Source organism: Phalangium opilio, unplaced genomic scaffold (assembly GCF_054372755.1).
Source record: "Phalangium opilio isolate 3A_F unplaced genomic scaffold, DU_Popi_V2 ptg000009l_1, whole genome shotgun sequence".
Classification (NCBI taxonomy): domain Eukaryota; kingdom Metazoa; phylum Arthropoda; class Arachnida; order Opiliones; family Phalangiidae; genus Phalangium; species Phalangium opilio.
Genome location: NW_028324146.1, coordinates 1,056,737 through 1,076,832, shown reverse-complemented (window position 1 = coordinate 1,076,832; position 20,096 = coordinate 1,056,737). Strand labels below are relative to the sequence as shown.

General features: G+C 38.9%; 1 protein-coding gene across 2 annotated transcripts; it reads right to left on the bottom strand.

Annotated features, from left to right (window-relative positions):
* Window positions 1-1,029: 1,029 nt before the first annotated feature.
* LOC149713014 (ABC transporter G family member 23-like) lies at window positions 1,030-12,299 on the bottom strand. 2 transcript variants are annotated; one of them, XM_089843449.1, is made up of 11 exons: window positions 12,001-12,299; window positions 10,947-11,106; window positions 10,024-10,178; window positions 8,822-9,023; window positions 7,533-7,691; window positions 6,874-7,167; window positions 5,863-6,040; window positions 5,687-5,802; window positions 4,555-4,891; window positions 2,673-2,759; window positions 1,030-1,249 (listed from the first exon to the last, which is right to left on the bottom strand). In XM_089843449.1, the coding sequence occupies exons 2-11, from the start codon at window positions 10,953-10,955 to the stop codon at window positions 1,038-1,040; spliced, it is 1,749 nt and encodes a 582-aa protein (XP_089699575.1). In that variant the 5' UTR covers window positions 10,956-11,106; window positions 12,001-12,299; the 3' UTR covers window positions 1,030-1,037. The 2 variants fall into 2 exon arrangements, with proteins under 2 accessions (XP_089699575.1, XP_089699566.1); XM_089843440.1 differs by lacking the exon at window positions 12,001-12,299 and having other exon boundaries at window positions 10,947-11,233.
* Window positions 12,300-20,096: the final 7,797 nt, after the last annotated feature.

The window sequence follows — 20,096 nt, the reverse complement described above, 5'->3', positions numbered from 1 at the left end:
TAGCACGTTGTCTTATTGATCAACCACTTCAAAGGACACAATTCTGGTTCTTTAACAGATAGAATTTATCATGGCCCTATTTCCTACATTTCCAATTAACCTAAATACTTGTGGTTCAAGACAATCGAAATCTCTAGAAACAAGCTCTTCTTTTGACCCTACCCCGGACTCTCCGCTTCGCTAGTTCCTTATAGTCAAGTCCATACGAGTTTATTGGACTCCTGGTACAGTCACCAGTGCTATAACTCAAGTTGTAAGAAATACTGAGAAATTCATTGATTAGGTAATAGATCCCCTTCCACCCTTTCTAAAACACCTGGATCGAGTTGCAACATTCAAGGGTTTAGTAAATACGCAATATGGTCACAAATATTCTCTCCGTAGGATTAAAACTAGGTTCCCACTTGACCGAAAATGACGACCAAAAACTTCAGCGCTGCGTCAAAGAATTGAGTTTTCCGCAGGCCTTCGATGGCAAGATTTTAGTTCGGTTCATACGTACGACCGAATTCAGACCAAAAAGGGTGGTCGACAGGTAGTCACGTGGCACGAGTTGGAATTGGGACTCGGACCCAGAAGAACTTAAGCCTTGGCCTTTGATTTTCCCATGATGATATCTTAATTAGGGAGCTTACTTCTACAAAATACAAACACGACAATAGCGACTCGCGATATAATCCGGTTAGAGAATTAAGACTCAATAGTTCATAACATGCAAATGTGGCAATGGCGACTGGCGAGTTAAAAAAAACTCTCAAAGCGGCGATAAAAAACTCCCCTATTATGACGTCAACAGAAGGTTCATCCCGAAACGAATTTCGATTGGTTATGGAAAAACCTCTGCGTCAAAAATAGAACACCAATTCTGTCCGACCGAAAGCTGTTTCGGTCGCGTTCTGCGGAAGATGGTTTACCGCAGATTTAATCACGCAGTGTTTCCGGCGTGTTTTCAGTCAAGTGGGAACTAAGCTTCTTTCAACAGTCTTCTTTCAAAGCCATGAACAATGGATAAAAATAGAAACTGAGAAATTCAATTGTCATTTCTTTAATTTATGTATAAATACTATAAGGCTAACGTTAAATAGAATATAGGCGAAAGAGACGAGGAAGCCGTATTGGACGGAGGCATTCTCGAGTCCCCAACCACGAGACATGATGGAGCGGAAGGCCTTGGTGGGAAGCGTCATACTGGTAAAGTATGATAATACTCGAAATACTGTCGGCATTCCTTCAATCGGCCAAAAGAAACCTACAAGGTACCCGATAATTTTGAGTTAAACACCGTTCAAATAATCATAAGCTTATAAGTGATATGTTCCATAAGTATGACACACATCGTAATGCTGGAGACTTACAGCTCGAGCTAGTTCGAGAACGAGTGGAAGCGAGAATTGAAGTTAATTTTGCAGGACTTCCATCTTCCTATTTACAGAAGTAAGATAAGGGACTAGAAGTAAAGAGCTCTAGCATTGAAAATAGATCCTGACACCAGTGAACAAATTTGAGGATTTTATGCCGCTTCCTTCGCGCCTACACTAGAGAGAAAAAAATTGGTCGGGTTCCAAAAGATTTCCTACCCCCTTCCCCTCATTCTTAAGCCGCGGAACACGGATGCGGGTGCTTGAATCTAGTTCGGCCATCTACCATCACGAGCGTCTCACGTTTTGGAGGGAAAATTCAGAAACCGCTACCAAAGGGCCAACCGTTGGTGTCTCATCAAGAATATTCACTTTCGCCAAGTGAAGAATTTGGTTACCTCGATACTTCTAGTCCCTTATCTTACTTCTGCTATTTAGTATGCATTACTAAGCCCCCTATGACAGCAGCGCCTAACCAGGCCTCTTTTTAAGAGAATCTATGACCTATGTCACTTCATGCCAAGCTCTCAGTGACAAACTTATGGAACATATCTTATAAACTTACGATTTAATTAATTTTGTTCAGATATTACGCCAGAGTAATTAAGAAAAGAATATGAGAAAAAGCTCTACCTCAACTTAGAGCCCGTACTTTAAATATTTTGCATTTAAAATGCTCTTAGTTTAATGTTTGAATTTGGAATTTGACTAAGCCTATTATTTATTATGGCGCCGCCTAATTTGATTGTACAGGGTAGAAACCTTCGCTCGCGATCATTCTCGTCACTTCTACGCGCCGGATTAATGCAACTGGGATTTACAGACGCACCTAGTACAGAAACTAAATCCTGTTGTGACAAAACATTATTTTATTGAATGGTGTCGAGGCAAATTGGGCGAGAAGCTATGCTCTGGATGCGTATAACCAGGTGAAAGAAATGAGGTTTACTTGGAAAGGCTGTTGGGGTCAAGTCACTTCCGGGAGGCACGGGTCATCTTGGGTCTAAGCGCGCCAACAAGCGTCGTAATTCGTTCCGTCAAAAATCTCAACACCAAGGTGGAATCATAAGAAAATAATATATATTATTTTCTTATGGTGGAATGTATCTCCTGAATCAATGACTTAGGTTCTGTTGATTTTCATAATATTACTGGTATTGGTGAATACTATGATTGCCTGTAAGTTAGACACGCATTTTTCCAGAATAACACCAAAAAACTTAGGAGAAGTACTTGGTCGCCGTACACGGTTAACACCCTGTACATCGCGCTACACGTTCTTTTCTTAAAACCTCAAGGAGTGTTAATACTAACCGCTTAAGAAGACTAAAGGATACATCATTCCGTTCATGATGGTTAAGGCCGTGTTCTCATTCGATGTTATCGAAGAAATCATAATCCCTGCAACGGAAAGAGACACAATAATACAACTTTAGTTTTTAAATTTTTCCTTACTGATTTTGAAACTATACATAAAAGCTGGGAGAGATTTAATTTTAGAAGTAGGAATGGAGAACAGAGTAATGTGGGCGCGCGTCAAAGCCCCCCGGACCCCCTTCCACGGGACGGAGTGGTATGACAAAGAGGAGAGAGAGAGAGAGAGAGAGAGAGAGAGAGAGAGATAGAGAGAGAGAGATAGAAACGCTCTTTATAAAATCTGCCGAAAAATGGGAAAATAGGAGGGTAGTAAAATAAATTTTTGGTACGTTTAGTTTTACGGCGCACATCCTTTGCGCATGGGGGAATTGACCTCCTTGCTTTATCTCTGTCATCCCCTACGTCAACTATGCGCGAGAAAGGTGCACTCAGGCGCCGCGGTGTACCGTAGATTTACCCCCGTTTTCACCACGCATGGATCACGGCTGCCTATACCGATTCTCTCCCCCTCTTTCTCTCCTCTTTGGGTATGAAAGACGAGGCAGGTCATAGCGACAGAGGTAAAAAGGAATTACGTATTTTTCGCCGTCCCCGTCAGCAACGTCATCAAAACTTAGCTTAAAAGTGAGCCAATAGGATAATTCAAACTTTTCGTTGCGTGTTGGAGGAAGGGGCTCTATACTGATTGGGGTATGAGTCGGACTGAACTAAATATTAACCGTTCCCCATTCCTACTTCTAAAATTAAATCTATCCCTGATATAAGCCTCGTTTCCCAAAGTTTTCAAAGTTGCTATTCACAACTATTGTCATGTCAATTTATCTTTCTAGGTTTCATCGAAAAAAATTACGATCAATATTTATTTTCATTTGGCTTCCCCCTTTACTATCAAATCATCAAAATAGGGTCGTGTAATTTCAGAGTTGAATGGTTAGAAAATGATTTAAAATCTCACGACGCGGCTTGGGAAACGCTGAACTTACACGACCTCAAATGATTATTTGGAAATTTCATAAATTTCCCCATTAAAGGAAAAGTTCAAGTTACATAACATTATACCATAAGAAAATAACATATACTTATAAGGAGCTATATATTATTTTCTTATGATTATACCTTAAAAGAATGGCCTTTTTCTAAACATAAAAAGGAAAAATTACAAAATAATTTGCATTTAGTTAGTCTTTAAAACTAGGGCTGCTGCGTTGCCATTGGGTAAAAAGTTTGATTTAGCAGACGCCACTAAAGCAATGGCGGGTGGCGCAGTAGTCCTCCTTTTAAAACTAATTTAAAGGCCGACTTCCATCGAAAATAGTTCTAGCGAACTGAAAACCGAGCATCGAGACTAACAATGGAGCGACCGTGCCGATTTTCGAAGCCCCGCTGGGGTAAAAGATGGAAACTGAAAGCCGTGCAATGTGTTTCTAGCGAACTGAAGATACACCATAGAGAATTTCCTTCAGGGGAAAGCAAAAATTCGAGAGGAAATAAATTTAAAAGGATTTCTATTGTTCATCTTCAGTTCGCTAGAACCACATTGCACGCCTTTCCGTTAGCGAGAACCCTTCCAATTTTTGACCCAGCGGGGCTTCGAAAATAGGCACGGTCGCTTCATTGTTAGTCTCGATGCTCGGTTTTCAGTTCGCTAGAACCCTTTTCGATGGAAGTCGGCCTTTAACGCTAATCATATTGTAATTAGAGATCATTTATTTTTAAAATTTTTACTTATGTGTTGAAAAATGCCATTCTTTTAAGGTACAATATTATGTCACCTGAATATTTCCTTTAATTTTAAGCTGAATATAAGTTTAATACTGACCAAAGGTCATTCCAATTAGTCCTTGTAAGGCGATGAGCGCAACGAGCAAGGAGAGTGAGCCCTGGGCTTGGAATCCGTAAGCCCAAAAGGGAATAACGATGAGGAAAACGGTGTCCACTACCATGATGATCAACTCCGTCAGAAAGTGAGAGGTCAAGATATGAAAGAAGGTGACCCCACTCATGCGGAACCGCTCGTAGATTCCGCTCTTGTTCTCCGTAATGAAGGTGAAGGCCGTCGTTATTAAAGACATGTGGTACGCCGCGCTGACGATTAAACTCGGCAACAAGTACTCCGTGAACGTCACGTCAAATGACCCGTAAATTGGACTAGAAAACTGAAAGAAACATCATGGTTTCAGTATGGACCTTATAAACATTATAGGAAGATGGGAAAACTGCGTGATTACTTTAACAATAGCTATGTTTAAAATTATTTTAGGAATAAGCTTTCTTAGAACGACTTAACTAGAATTAAGGCGGATAGTCCGAGATATCATCTAGGCCCGTGCCTATCGCGAAGCTAGAATATTTTTCAACTAATTTATTTCGCCGTGTTTTCTCGCTTGGGGGCGCTTTTAGTATCGTAAAATAAAAATAAGTTCAGCCTCGTGACCCCGTCGACTGCTACAATATTAGGGCAAGGCATAGACGTAGGTCGCGGATAGTAAAAAAATATTTTAGAAAATTTCCGAAGACCTTTATAAAACAATCATGCCAATTTTGTTGTCCACTGTCCCACACAATCTAACCAAAAGATTCAATAAAAAATAAATAGCCCCTAAAACAATTACGTTAATTTAAGGGTGAAACATTTCTCTTTCGTAAAATTTTTATAATTGGCCCCTAAAATATCAGTGACAATTTATGGAAGACCCCCTTCGCAACGGTAATAAAAGCGCCATATAGTTCGCATATTGGGTGAAAATATTTCCTCTATGAAACTGGATATTTCCCCACATAAAAATCGACACGCACGGGCCTAGATATCGTGGAGGCTCCGATTAAGGTTAAAATAATTAATATCAATTATATTTATTTAATTATTTAATAAAAACCTCTTAAGTGAGTAGATAGCCCTCGTCTCGACTCGGAGAGGTTTATTTTGGTTTCCCAACTTGTTTAGTACTTACATCGAGTATGGGCTGGGCTTGAGCCACGGATATCCCAAGTCGAACGTAAACGTCGTTCAAGAAACTTTGGTACGACGCGAAAAAACTCGATTTCAAATATGATACTTTCAAGTAATCTATAAGGACAAATAATTTTTGCAAATATAATATACAACGCCCATGCGCAGAAACCTTACTGGAGGAATCCATTTGCGCGGATATGGACCCGCAAAGAATGGTTTCGTTGTCCACGTTGACGTAATGCAAGATTTTCTTCGCTAGACATTGACTAAACTTTGTTCCTATGTGTAATACACCTTCCGATTTACCGGCTAGTACTAGTTGCGTTGCGCTGGATAGACCATCTAATGAATTCTGACAAATTAAAAAATTAAAAATTAGACCAGGAAGCGATAAAATGGCGCGTTTAGCAGGTTATGAATATAATCATAAGTTAATAAGATATGTTCCATAAGTTTGTCACTGAATACAAACTGGAGCTTGTCACGAAGTGACCTAGGTCATAGATTCAGGGTAAAGCGACGTCTGTTGAGGCACTGTCAAAGGCTTCGTAATGTAGACTAATTAGGAAGATGGATTGCTAAAACAAGTGCAGTAAATTTTCGCTTGTCGTTTTCGAACTAGCTCGAGCTGTAAGTCTCTAGCATTACGAAGTATATATAGTGTCATACTTATGTAAAATATATTATAAACTTATGATATAATTGATAACTAAGCTACCAGGCAATGCCCGGAGATTTTAAGGGACTGGAAACCGAGAAGAATTTCATGTCTATCTAGACAATAAACATTAAGTAGTCTTTAGATGAAACCGATGAATTATCTCCATGACATGGTTTTTTATGCAGGGATAGATTTAATTTTAGAAGTAGGAATGGAGAACGGTTAGTATTTACTTCAGTCCGACTCATAGACCACCCAGTACAGAGCCCCTCCCTCCAACACGTAACGAAAACTTTAAATTATCTTATTGGCTCACTTAAACCACGTTTTGATGACGTTGCTGACGGGGACAGGCGAAAAATACGTAATTCATTTTTACCTCTTGCTATGACTCGCCTCTTCTTTCATACCCCCCCGTCCTGGGGAAGGGGGTCCGGGACTTTGACGCGCGCCTAGATTACTCTGTTCTCCATTCCTACCTCTAAAATTAAATTTAACCCTGGTACGATTAATAATATACTTACAGGTTGAACTATTTTGCGATCAAGATGATCTAGGAAAAGTGAGCTGAAGTTTTTAGGCGACTCGTCATTTACGACGCTGATGGGAAGGTCAAAGGGTCTTCCACCGATGCAAATACAAAACATCATAACTTGAAAGGCGGGAAGAGCCATTTCGAAGAAAAGATGCAAGACGTTGCGTTTCAGTAACACGAGGTTCCGCCGCGTTAGACACCGAATTGTCCGCCAATTGTTCGATGGTTTAGCTACCCACTCAGTTTCAACTCCAGTCATTTTACTAATACTCTTTGTTGGGCTCTATATTCATTACAAAACTGACCATTATTAAAAATTCTTATTAACAGAAGTTTATAATATATGTTCCATAAGTATGACACTTTCTGTACTTTGTAATGTTATCTAGAGACTTACAGCTCGAGCTTGTTCAATTAGAACAACAAGCGAGAATTGAAGTCCTACACTCCGTGGTTAATTTTTCAGGACTTCCATATTCCTATTTAGTCTGCAATACTAAGCCTTTGACAGCAGCGCCTCATCAGGTGTTGCTCTACGAGAATCTATGGCCTACGTCACTTCATGACAAGCTCTCAGTAAACCAGTGACAAACTTATGGAACATTTCTTATAAACCAACGTTATTAAAATGAGAAAGAGTCGCTTAACCTGTTTTACGTTGAGTTTGGCCAAATCCAAGTTTACTTGGTTTTCTTCGCATTTGCAAATCTCGACGACGCAAGACTCGAGTGTTGTCGAATTAAAATGTTTCATCAAAATGGACGGAGACGATTCCACGAGAAGTCGGCCGTTTCTCATCATCCCTATCTGACAAGTTTAAAAATTATAGTTCGATACAAATTCAGGAAAGTAAGCACATATGAGGAATACTCGGGGTCCGGTAGGCCTTTGTAAATATGATCTGACACCCTTTCGTAATGTTAAATGAAAAATTCACAGATTTTAAGTTTAGCGTCCCATAGAAAAAGTTCGAGATTTTTGGTGCTCCAGCACATCGAATCGTTTAAAAACTACAGCAAAGTTACGTTTCCGAATACTCTCAAATTAACAAGTAACTATTCAGGGTGTGCCTTTTCCAAGTTTCATTAAAAATGTATATGAAATGCACGCAACGTTCAAAATGAAGGCGTATTCATTAAATTCTGAATTTAATCGATTCTCCCTTAATACCAACTTGTTAAAAGGAGGGTGAAGTGGAAAATAAAGTGATTTTTTTATCGATTCTTCAACTAATTATAAGACCATTCTGCATAGTGAAACATCCAAGAAATACAGTCTCCGAATGATTTAAAAATTCAAATTAGGTTCAGATTTCATGCATAATTTGAAATAAGAACCTCCGACCAATCGTGTAACGCCCTGTTAAAAAAATTCTCGTGGCACGCTCCATGCCGAATGAAACTTAGCGCGAGATTTGATAAAAGTTGCGTGCGATGTGACAATCGTGGTGCGAGATGTAGAGCGTGGAACCCAAATTTTGTTAACAGGAAGGCAGGGCGTTAATCGATTGGTCGGAGGTCCTTATTTCAATTTATCCATAAAATCTGATCCTAATTTTAGTATTAAAATCATTCGGAGACTGTATTTCCTGAATGTTTCACTATGCAGAATGGTCTTGTAATTAGTAGAAGAAAAATCCTCGATTTTCCTCTTCACCCTCCCTTTAAATAATTTTTTTAGCCAATGAAAAGTAGCTGTTGTTAGAAGCAGTTAACCCCGGGGAGGGTGAAAGGGTGAGAGCCAATAGGTGTGAACACCCTCCAAGTCGAGTAACGCAGCTTGTTGCACTATAAGAGTTTGTACCCCATCAAATTCAGTTTTCACCCAAACAACCCAATAATTTCGTAAGGACATTTAACATTACGGAAATGATTGAGTAGAGCATATCATACTTATAGTTATAATATTACTAATGATCGCTGATGTGGCTACATTACCTTATCAGCTTGTCTAGCCTCTTCGATGTAATGCGTGGTTATGAGAATGGTGGAACCGATGGATTGCGTTAATCGGTGCAAATACTTCCAGATGACCTTCCGTAGGACGGGGTCAACACCGACGGTTGGTTCATCCAATATCAGCAACGAAGGACTGTGAATCAAAGCGCAAGCCAGAGACACGCGACGTTTCTGACCACCACTACATGCGCAAACGTCGAAAATCAATATTAATCGTAATTCAAGATATTAATACAACTCCAAGGAACCAACTTTCTTTAGTAATAGAGTGATTTATTCCCCATATATGGCAACATCATAACCCTCTATCTTTTACCTTAGTGATATCCACCCTTCCGGGGGAAAATAATATTCTCTATTACAAAGTTTCCCCCCAACTTAGGAGATACTCTATAGACTCAATATATTAAAGTTCTGACTTTGAGATTGCATAGAACCTAAACAGAGCTCGACCGATATGAAAGCAAGAGCTGAAGTACTCAACCATGACAGTGACGCGGCTTTTTAAATAACACTCCCCAGTGGTAAAAAAAATTAACGAACTAATGAACTCTGGCCGGAGAAGGGGCTAGAGACTTCAACATACCGCTCAGTGTCTAAATGCTTTCTTGTTATATACCAAGACCTAAAATGAACAATAAGGAACTAAGGGGGTGAAAGTACGTAAGGGAAACCAAGCTCTCCGCGGCAGATATAAGTTCGCACCAAGAAAAGGGAGCAAAGAGACACGGGGAGTTGTATAAATAGATCCATTTCAAAAGTAGAATCAGGTGTTTGAACATCTGTTTTTATTAAGACGGAAAATTTGGTATGCGGGCCCAAAGACGTTAGATAAAGCTTCAAACAAAAGGATTTTAGTGAACTGGTAACTTTGAAGCCCTATCTAATGTCTTTGGATTCACATACTGGATGATCCGTCTGAACAATATATCAAGCAGACGATAATGGGGTCACCCTTCTCAAAATAGTATTTTCCGCTTAACATACAGAGAATAAACTATGCCTTGACTTGGGTTGTACAATTGTTACAAACAAGCGCGGCGAAGATGTTTGACTAAGAGAATCGAACACACAAACCCCTCAGTCGTAATTAAAAAGGTTAGTCCCTTGTATTTGTATTATTATCATATTATTGCAGTAAAAGTTTCTGTTTAACTTGTGTTTTGAGCAATAAGTCCTACCTCAATTCCTTGATGAGTTGATTTTTCGGTGAGAGACTGAGTGCCGATTCCAACTCCGCGTATCTTTGACGCAACTCATTTGATTTGCAACCTCCTAATTTTCCAAACATCAAGATCATCTCACTAACTTTGAACTTATCGTACAGAGCCAAATCCTGCAATCAAATAATGACAAAACCCTCCATTAAACTAATAAACCATGAATCATTATAAACAATATAGCGGATGAAAAAAACTGGGTGAATTCTGTTACGATACAAAAATGTATACCAACGAAATTTATCGCGAGATTGGATAAAATTTGCGCGCGATGTGAACTGCCAATCGTTGGGCTTGAGCCGCGAGACATGGAACGTGCCACGAGAATTTTGTTAACCAGAAGGCAGGGAGTATCGCGATTGGTCGAAAGTACTTGTTTAAAATTATCCATGAAAATTAAAACTAATTGTAATTTTAAAATTATTCGAGGACTGTATTTCTTGCATATTTCACTATGCAGATTGGTCTTGAAATTTGTCGAAGAATCGATAAAAAAACACTTGATTTTCCATTTCACCCTCCCTTTAAAGGCCGACTTCCATCGAAAAGAGTTCTAGCGAACTGAAACCCGAGCATTGAGACTAACAATGGAGCGACCGTGCCGATTTCGAATCCCCGCTGGAGTAAAAGATGGAAGGGTTCTAGCTAACTGAAAGCCGTGCAATGTGGTTCTAGCGAACGGAAGATACACAATAGAGAATTTCCTTCAGGGGAAAGCAAAAATTCGAGAGGAAATAAATTTAAAAGGATTTCTATTGTTCATCTTTAGTTCGCTAGAACCACATTGCACGGCTTTCAGTTAGCGAGAACCCTTCCAACTTTTGACAAAGCGGGGCTTCGAAAAGTTCTTCAACAGACTTCAATCAATGACTTTGGTAATTTACCTGTGGCATGTATCCGAGGTTAGGTCCTTGAATATTGGTTCTCCCCTTGGACGAATGTTGACCGAAGACGCTGATATCCCCTTGGTCGAGTTTGATCAGACCAGCGATTGCTTTAAGCAATGTCGTCTTCCCGCAACCACTCGGTCCAAGCAGGGCGTAGCTAAAAAGTGCCAAAGGTTTAAAATGGCTCTCTCTCTCTAAAACCATCCATAAGTAGATCAGAAGACGGCAGATAATAAAACAACTTTAAGGCCGACTTCCAGCGAAAAGGGTTCTAGCGAACTGAAAACCGAGCATCGAGATTAACAATGAAGCGACCGTGCCGATTTTCGAAGCCCCGCTGGAGTAAAGTTGGAAGGCTTCTCGCTAACTGAAAGCCGTGCAATGTGGTTCTAGCCAACTGAAGATGAACAATTAAATTTATTTCCTCTAGAATTTTTGCTTTCCCCTGAAGGAAATTCTCTATTGTGTATCTTCAGTTCGCTGGAACCACATTGCACGGCTTTCAGTTAGCTAGAACCCTTCCATCTTTTACCCCAGCTGGGATTCGAAATTCGGCACGGTCACTCCATTGTTAGTCTGGATGCTCGGTTTTCAGTTCGCTAGAACTCTTTTCGATGGAATTCGGCCTTTAATTGGTCACGTTGAAACCCTAACTAACGTGCATTTCATCATTCATATTGTTCTTACATCACCTTCGCTAAAACCATAAGTTCATAAGATATGTTCACTAAGTTTGTCACTGGCTACTGATAGCTTGTCATGAAGTGACGTAGGTTATAGATTCAGGGTAAAGCGACGCCTGGTGAGGCGCTGCTGTCAAAGGTTTAGTATTTGCAGACTAAATAGGAGATGGAAGTCCTGCAATATTAATTAACCACCGAGTGTAGTCTGCAATTCTCGCTTCTGTCGTTCTCGAACCCGCTCGAGCTGTACGTGTCTCAGTAGCATTACGAAGTATAGGTAGAGTAGTCATACTTATGGAAGGAACATATCATTTATAAACCTATGTTAAAACTAATGGGATTTCACAAAAACAGAGAAGCGTAATTACATAACGCTTCTTGGCACATGAATATTGGCGCCTTGAAGGACTCGTTGCGATTGGTCGGATCTGGAGTAGGAAAATATGGCGTTCGAGGCCGTAATGGCCGCCGGACTCTCCTCGCGAGGAACGCTATTGCAAATACCGCCATTTTCATCTTTAACCACCTGGAAATAAAAAAGAAGAGAATTATCATTTCAATTAACGCTTTAATTTAGACATCAATTGAAAACGACCTCGAATGAAGCCAAGTTTGTTGATTATAAAAAAAGCAAATTGAAATAACTCATAGTGAATTCACGGATAAAGGATGCGCGTGAGGAAATTTGTTTTCACGCTATAGGATAGGCAACTCCCTATCTCGGACGACAGCTTATTCTGTATACACTCTATCACAACATCGGTTGTCAGCACGCGCAATCCTAGATCTCTATGCAACTTAGTTTGCGCGTGTTGACAAGAGATGAACGAAATACTCATTTTCAGGTGGGGAGGGGGTAAAAGGTTCGACTTAGCAGAAGCCACTAAAACAATGGCGGCAGCGCAGTAGTCCTAGTTTAAAACACTGATAAAATGTTAATTAGTTTCAGGGATAAATTTAATTCTAGAAGTATGAATGGAGAACGGTTAGTATTTACTTCAGTCCGACTCATAGAACAACATAGAGCCCCTCCCTCCAACACGCAACGAAAATTTTAGATTATCTTATTGGCTCACTTAACAAAGTTTTGATGACGTTGCTGACGGGGACGGCGAAAATTACGTAGTTTCTTTTTTACCTCTGTCGTTATGACCCGCCTCTTCTTTCATACCCCTCCGTCCCGTGGAAGGGGGTCCGGGACTTTGACGCGCGCCCAGATATTACTCTGTTCTCCATTCCTACTTCTAAAATTAAATATATCCCTGGTCCTTTACTGTGCTGCGGGTCATAGCGACAGAGGTAAAAAGCAATTACGTAATTTTCGCCGTCCCGTCAGCGACGTCATCAAAACGCAGTTTAAGTGAGCCAATAAGATAATTTTAACTTTTCGTTACGTGTTAGAGGGAGGGGCTCTATACTAGGAAATTCCTACTTCTAAAATTAAATCTATCACTGATGTAACTAAGTGGGAAGGATATGGCGGTTAAACATTGCCTTCGATCTCGCTTTTCGGCGCCTGCGCTCTAGGCGCTTTGGGTCCAGAGAGCAAGGATGCAGAGAGTGCGGAGAGACGGCTATGGGTCAACCCCCTTGCACGTCCCGATACTGAGGGTTGCCTGTAACGTGTGAATCGGACTTCTCAAAAAAAAAAAGTAAATAAAGAAGGGGACCACCGGGGTAAGAAAGGGGAGTTTGATGACAACAGAGGGTAGTCCGTCTTGGGTCTTTGAAATGTAAGGACGTGCTGTTTTCTTGGTTACTGAATAGAACCAGGAGTTATGAAACTGGCCAAAGAGCTAATTGTAAAACTCGCGAACAACAAGATTCTGTCGTTGCGCATAGAAAGGATTAGCCTGTTTATGGACATTCAACCTTACAGTATATCGTAGTGGTATCTATGCTCCTTGGTTTGCGTTCCAAAACTTCCCTTGGCTGGGATCTCCGTCGAAAAGGAAAATGGCGATATGGTGGACGTAGAAACACGTTGCAATTCTTATATTAAAGATACTGCGAATAAATTTGTCCAAACGGTTTTAATTTAACCACGGAATTCTCACTCACACATATCACAACAAAACATCATTGACGATCGTTTAAATGTTTTGTAGAAAACTAGAAACCCCGACTAAAAGCCAACTTCTTAGCCAAGGCTTAATTTGCACCGTTCCGACAGAAGCAGACGTGAGCCATTTTCGCTCCCAAAATCACAAGATAAAAATAGTGCTAAACCGGAAGTGTGGAAGTTAATGCGCGTGGGCGCTAAAAATGGGGTAACTATTTCTTTGGGAGTTAAGCGGTGTATGAATCCGCTGAGCTTTACGGCGAAACTTTGTTGTTACAGGCTTTTTAACCAGTTTCGTACTTCGGGTTATTATGAACTCCTGATAGAACGTATTTTTCGAATGTACGACTGTAGTTTAATTTTGGCTACGTCTTATTGTGAGCGCGCGGTTGAATAAAGAAAAATTCAGTAACATTTAGACGGGAAACTCAAGCCCGCTTACATGCCTACCCCTTTGTTGAAAAGGTCTGTTCCTGTACAGGGAATGAATCTAACCAGCATATCCACACTTTTCGTTAACTATTTCTATTCTATTTGCTTTTGTTACTAGGCCTAGTGATTTTAAAAATAGCTGTTCGGGAAATACTGAATATATAAAAATAATTACGACTTACCATTATGAAAATAATTGAGATTCTTGACGGCAGCGAGTGAAACTCAAGGTTGTGTTTTACCGTCTTCAAAACCTTGATTTAAAGTAAAATAATTGGTATTATTTATTTCTACGATTAAATAATTGTCAATTTAAAGGAAGTGCGCGAAGAGAAAGTTATCGTAGATAAAAATCAATAACTGGAACTCGTGCGAGACGCGAACCATTTGAGGGCAAATAAAAATCGTGTCCGAAATCCGCCCAACCGGAGCCTCCGAGATATCTAGGCCCGTGCGGGTCGATTTTTATGTGGGGAAATATCCAGTTTCATAGAGGAAATATTTTCACCCTATATGTGTACTAGATGGCGCTTTTATTACAGTTGCAAAGGGGGTCTTCCATAAATTGTCGATGATATTTTAGGGGCCAATTATAAAAATCCTATGAAAGAGAAAGGTTTCACCCTTAAATTAACGTAATTGTTTTAGGAGATATTTTTTTATTGAATATTTTTTTAGATTGTGTGGACAACGAAATTAATTATGAGATTTTAACATTGTTGTTTTTTTAGTAAAACAAAACTTCTTGAAGTTCCTAATTCACAGTTTTATCAGGGAGTAAGGAACGTTAGAGGGAGTATTAAAGTGAATAGGCGCGTTCGTTAGATTCGTGGCTAAAATCGTCTCTCTCTGGCGCTGACTCGGGGACTCAACGCGGTGTCCGCGCGCATGCGTCAAATTTAAAAACCGTCGTGACTCGTGCATCTGTTTTTTAACGAGGTATTTTTCTGTTCTCGCCGTTACGGCAAGCCCGGCCGCCGGCGGCTCGAGATGCGCCGCTCGGCCTCAGCCGATGATATCTAACCAAGGCTTAGTGTAGTTTTCGTGTCTAATTTTATTCTCAGAGCTATATTTATGTTGAAATTTAAAGAAAATGTTATAATATTTAGTTGAAGACTTGGTAAATGTCTCAAAAAATTTCGAAACTTGAGCTTTAAAACGTTGAATATTTTATAACGCCTACCGAACGATACCGCAAATTCGCCTTCCGGGCTTCCCGGTTATCTCGACGGCGAGTCGAACAGAGTGAGTGGGGCAGCAGTCGATGGAAGCGGAAGCTGGCGCTGGCTGCAGAGATAATTTTTAAATTCTCTCTGCTGGCGGTAGTAAACGACGTCACTCGCGCCTGCGCGTTAGCAAAAATTGAGGAACGGAGATAAAAATTCCTACCCCCCACTTTCTTTACCATTTGCCACTGTATGACGGTTTTTTTAGCATTAGATCAAAACTCCCTCTAACGTTCCTTACTCCCTGGTTTTATTATACCATAAGAGGATTTTCTTTTACTCCTTCATAACCTTTCATTTTTTTAACCTTAGCTTTTTTATCCTTTACTTCTTTGGCATGATTGTTTAATAAAGGTCTTAGGAAATTTTTGTAAAATAATTGTCTCACTATCCGCGACCTCGGCTTCACCGCTCTACGTCTATGCCTTGCCCTAATATTGTAGCAGTCGACGGGGTCACGAGGCTGAACTTAATTTTATTTTATGATACTAAAAGCTCCCCCAAGCGAGAAAACACGGCGAACTAAATTAGTTAAAAAAATATTCTCGCTTCGCGATAGGCACGGGCCTAGATATCTCGGAGGCTCCGCGCCCAACATAAAGATTTACCCCAAAAAAACAACGATTTATGATTAACCTCGTTATTTAGTCAAAATCGGTTTCCGACTCATTACGTAAGACGGCGGAGGGCTCAAACACTTGCCTACCACATTAATGAAGTTTATTTCATTTCAATTTTCCGGGTGTATCAAAATCTTTTAATTTTATTTGATCGAATTTGGAACAATTTTCCGTCTCGTCAATTTGCCACAAGTTATGATTAGAGTGTTTTGCGCCTTATATTTAATTATGAAACTGAATTAAAATTTATAATTAAATTACGGGGTTATCTCAAACATTCCAATTAGGGGGTAGCCTCCATTTTCGAATAACCCGTATTTTATTAATTTTGGGCCTAAAATCTGCATTTTTTTTCACTATTCTTAAAGCAGAAAGTTACTCTATTTCTTATATTTTTTAATTAAGGGTAGCCTTCATGAAATAAAATAAATTTTGCATTTTTTGGGCTGAAATTTGGAATTTTATGGCACCTGTATTTTATAGATAAAATTTAATTTTTTGTAATATTAACAAATATTTTAGTATTTTTGGCTGAAATTTTGAATTTTATGGTATTATTTAGCTGTATTTTATAGATTTTAATATTATGTAATATTATATAAAAAATAATTTAGTATTTTTGCGCTGAAATTTGGAATTTTATGGCAGTATTTAAGTTGCATTTTATAGATAAAATTTAATTTTATGTAATATTATCAAATAGTTTGGAATTTTTGGGCTGAAATTTTAAATCTTATGGCAATATCTAAGTTGCATTTTATAGATAAAAATTAATTTTATGTAATAATTATCTTGAAATTTGTAATTTGAAACTGCTTAAAATCTTTATATTTGACGTAAAATTTTTAAAATAGAAATAAATTTTTGTAGGGGAGCCTAAAATATTGTATGCCTGGATTCATAGACAATAGACCATTTCCAAAATGGAGTCTGGCTTTTGGACATTTTGTTTTCCCAAATCGGCAACTTGAAGCAATAAGTAATTGTGGTAGACTGTTATTGTTGAAGTACTTTCTTAAGTCTTTATTATTCACATACCGGGTATACCGTCTTGGTGCAAACTGGCCAAAAACGTTAGCGAGTGTCCGACACCTCGCGCGCTGATTACAACCTTGAAGCTGTCAACGCGTCATTTGTACAATCCATATTTTGATATTTTTCAATATTATTGAAATATATTTTATAATTTGAAGCGTCATTGCCGCCTTAGGAAAGCCGGGTTGACTTGCGCCATTTAGAAAGGGAATGTTGTTATTATCGAGGGCAAGGTCGCCCTGCACCCATTTCCCCTTGTTAAGACGATATCAAGTTAAATTGAAACCAACAAGCGTAACATTATACAAATATCAACTCTACTCTATACTGATTCCCCGATTTGTACGAATTTCTTAAAAAGTTTCGCCTTTCTTTCTAGTTAATTGGGGAGAGGGTATAAGATGCCTAAGTAATCGCTCGCCATTGTCCCAGTCCCCCTTTCAAAATACAAGGGGGGACGTAAAAGGAGGCCACCGGGCTATTTCGCCTCTCCTCAGTCGGAAAATACGTCATTTTCGTCATTCACGTCGCGCTGACGTCAGTTTTCAAGAACCAATGAGATGCTGGTTGTAATTTAGAGGCGGCCGGGATTAACTCCGGACCTAGGTTTGGACTGGAGATAAAGGTGGAAATGTGGCGAATTTATACCTTCTCCCTAATAAACTAGATATCACTTCTTGGATATACCTTATTAAATATCTCCATCATATTGTTCTTTTAGGAAGGAATTTTTACAATTTTCAAATTCAATAAATCCAGGGTTCTTAAAAACCCAACCCACCGGGTTTTATTGGGATTTTTGGTTTTTTTTATCTTTAGCAGGTGCGTGCATTGTCATTCAAAAGTCACTGTTCAATTAAAAAAGTCTTAAAATGTTTCATAAAAAAATATATATTATTAAATAACATTTTTGAAGTTGAAACAATGAATATATATCAAATTTCTCTAAAATTAAATTATTCTAGCATTGAAATTTATCAAAATTCGAGATCTTAGTGAAGGGTTTTATTAAAGGGAGGGTGAAGTGGAAAATCAAGTGATTTTCTGTCGATTCTTTTTCTAATTATAAGACCAGTCTGCACAGTGAAACATTCAGGAAATGTCTCTGAATGATTTTAAAATTCAAATTAGGTTCCGATTTTAAGAATAATTTGAAGTATCCCCCTCCGACCAATCGCGTAACGCCCTGCCTTTTTGTTAACAAAATTCTCGTGTCACGTACGCTCCATGTCTCGCGCCACGATTGTCACATCGTGCGCAAATTTTATCAAATCTCGCGATAAATTTCATTCAACACGGAGCGTGCCACGAGAATTTTATTAATAAAAAGACAGGACGTTACGCGATTGGTCGGAGGGGGATTCTTCAAATTATTCTTAAAATCGGAACCTAATTTGAATTTTAAAATCATTCGGAGATATTTCCTAAATATTTCACTGTGCAGACTTGTCTTATAATTTGAAGAAGAATCGGTAAAAAAAAAATCACTTGATTTTCCACTTCACCCTCCCTTTAAGTGGTTTTTTTCATGGTGGGTAAAAGACAATAGAACCCGTGGGTTTTTGGGTTTTTTTTAATTCGAACCCTGAATAAAACTATACTTAATTACGGGTTATTAATAAAGCCAAAAGTACTATAATAAAAAGTAACTATAATGTACTATAATAAAAAGTAACTATAATGTACTATAATAAAAAGTAACTATAATGTACTATAATAAAAAGTAACTATAATGTACTATAATAAAAAGTAACTATAATGTACTATAATAAAAAGTAACTATAATGTACTATAATAAAAAGTAACTATAATGTACTATAATGAAAATGTGGGGGGGGGGTATCTTCATGAATTGGAATGCGGTTAAGGGTTTCAGCCACATGGTATGGTCTATTAATTTGACGTGGCCTGTAGTCTGGTAGTAGTAAAAGAAGAAGAATGTGATGATGTTCCGTTCGTTATTTTTGGATAGTACTCCGAACTAATTTAGGTGGCACTGCAGGCTTCAAGTTCTAGTTATACTGGCAATAAATTTTTAGGTAATTTTTAGTCACATCGTATGATGGATATCTACGATGTCACGATGTGGAAATAGTTTTGTCTTGACAGCGAATTGGAGATGGTTGTGGTGGATTACTGGTAATCATTTTAGCTCTGTTAAAAAGGTAGAGAATCGCTTGAACTTTCACTGTTAGAAGTAGCGTCAGGGAGGAGAGACTTGAGAGGGAGTGTTGATCTGATGCTAAAAAAGCCGTCATACAAATGGTAAGGGGGACAAAGTGAGGGTATAGAATTTCCATCTCCGTTCCACGATTTTAGCTAACGCGCGGGCGCGAGTGACGTCGTTTACTACCGCCAACAACACTTCTTATAGTTCACAATGACGGATATTCAAAAACAACCTTCCTCTTCCCGTTCAAAGCCGGTTTTTAAATTTGACGCATGCGCGCGGACACCGCGACGAGTGGCAGAGCCAGCGCCGGAGAGAAACGAGTTTAGCCACGAAGCGAACGAATCCGCCTATTTACTTTATTACTCCCTCTCAAGTCTCTCCTCCCTGGTAGCGCACTCAAACTTTCTGTTCGGGCTATTAAGGTTTACGTGGTCGATGTGAGCGGTGTGAGTAACCATTATAGTACTGTTAAAAGTAGCGAGGGGCTATTCACTAAAATTTCTCGTACGTTTGTTAAGTACGGTATGACTATGTATCTACCATTACGAGCCCAATCGTCTATGATCTTTATAAGATCAACTGTCCAGCCAAACGGAAGATAATTCGTATCGGTGCGCGAGTACTGTACTTGTCAAGGTAAATAATTTACGAAACTCGGAAAATAATGAATATAATACGGGTAAATTTTTCAAGGTCACAAAGAAAACTAAAATGAGTGGATGTTATTTCTTCAAAAACCACGTTTTCATTGATCTCAATTAATTTGATAACATCGAAGTCACTAGCGAAACCAAAAATATACTTCCATTTTTACACTATATTCAAGGTTTCAAAACAATTAAAGGGAGAATGAAGTGGGCAGTCAACATTTTTTATTCGCTTTAAGACCATTTCAGATCAATTTATAGGAAATTTT

Excerpts from the sequence above, each read along its gene's own strand:
- LOC149713014 (XM_089843440.1), bottom strand. The coding sequence starts at position 11,153 with ATGGTTTTAGAGAGAGAGAGCCATTTTAAACCTTTGGCACTTTTTAGC. Across the intron at positions 7,692-8,821 it reads AGGCTAGACAAGCTGATAAG|ATAGGGATGATGAGAAACGG; the intron begins GTAATGTAGCCA and ends TAAACTTGTCAG. Across the intron at positions 2,760-4,554 it reads ACTAATTGGAATGACCTTTG|GGATTATGATTTCTTCGATA; the intron begins GTCAGTATTAAA and ends TTTCCGTTGCAG.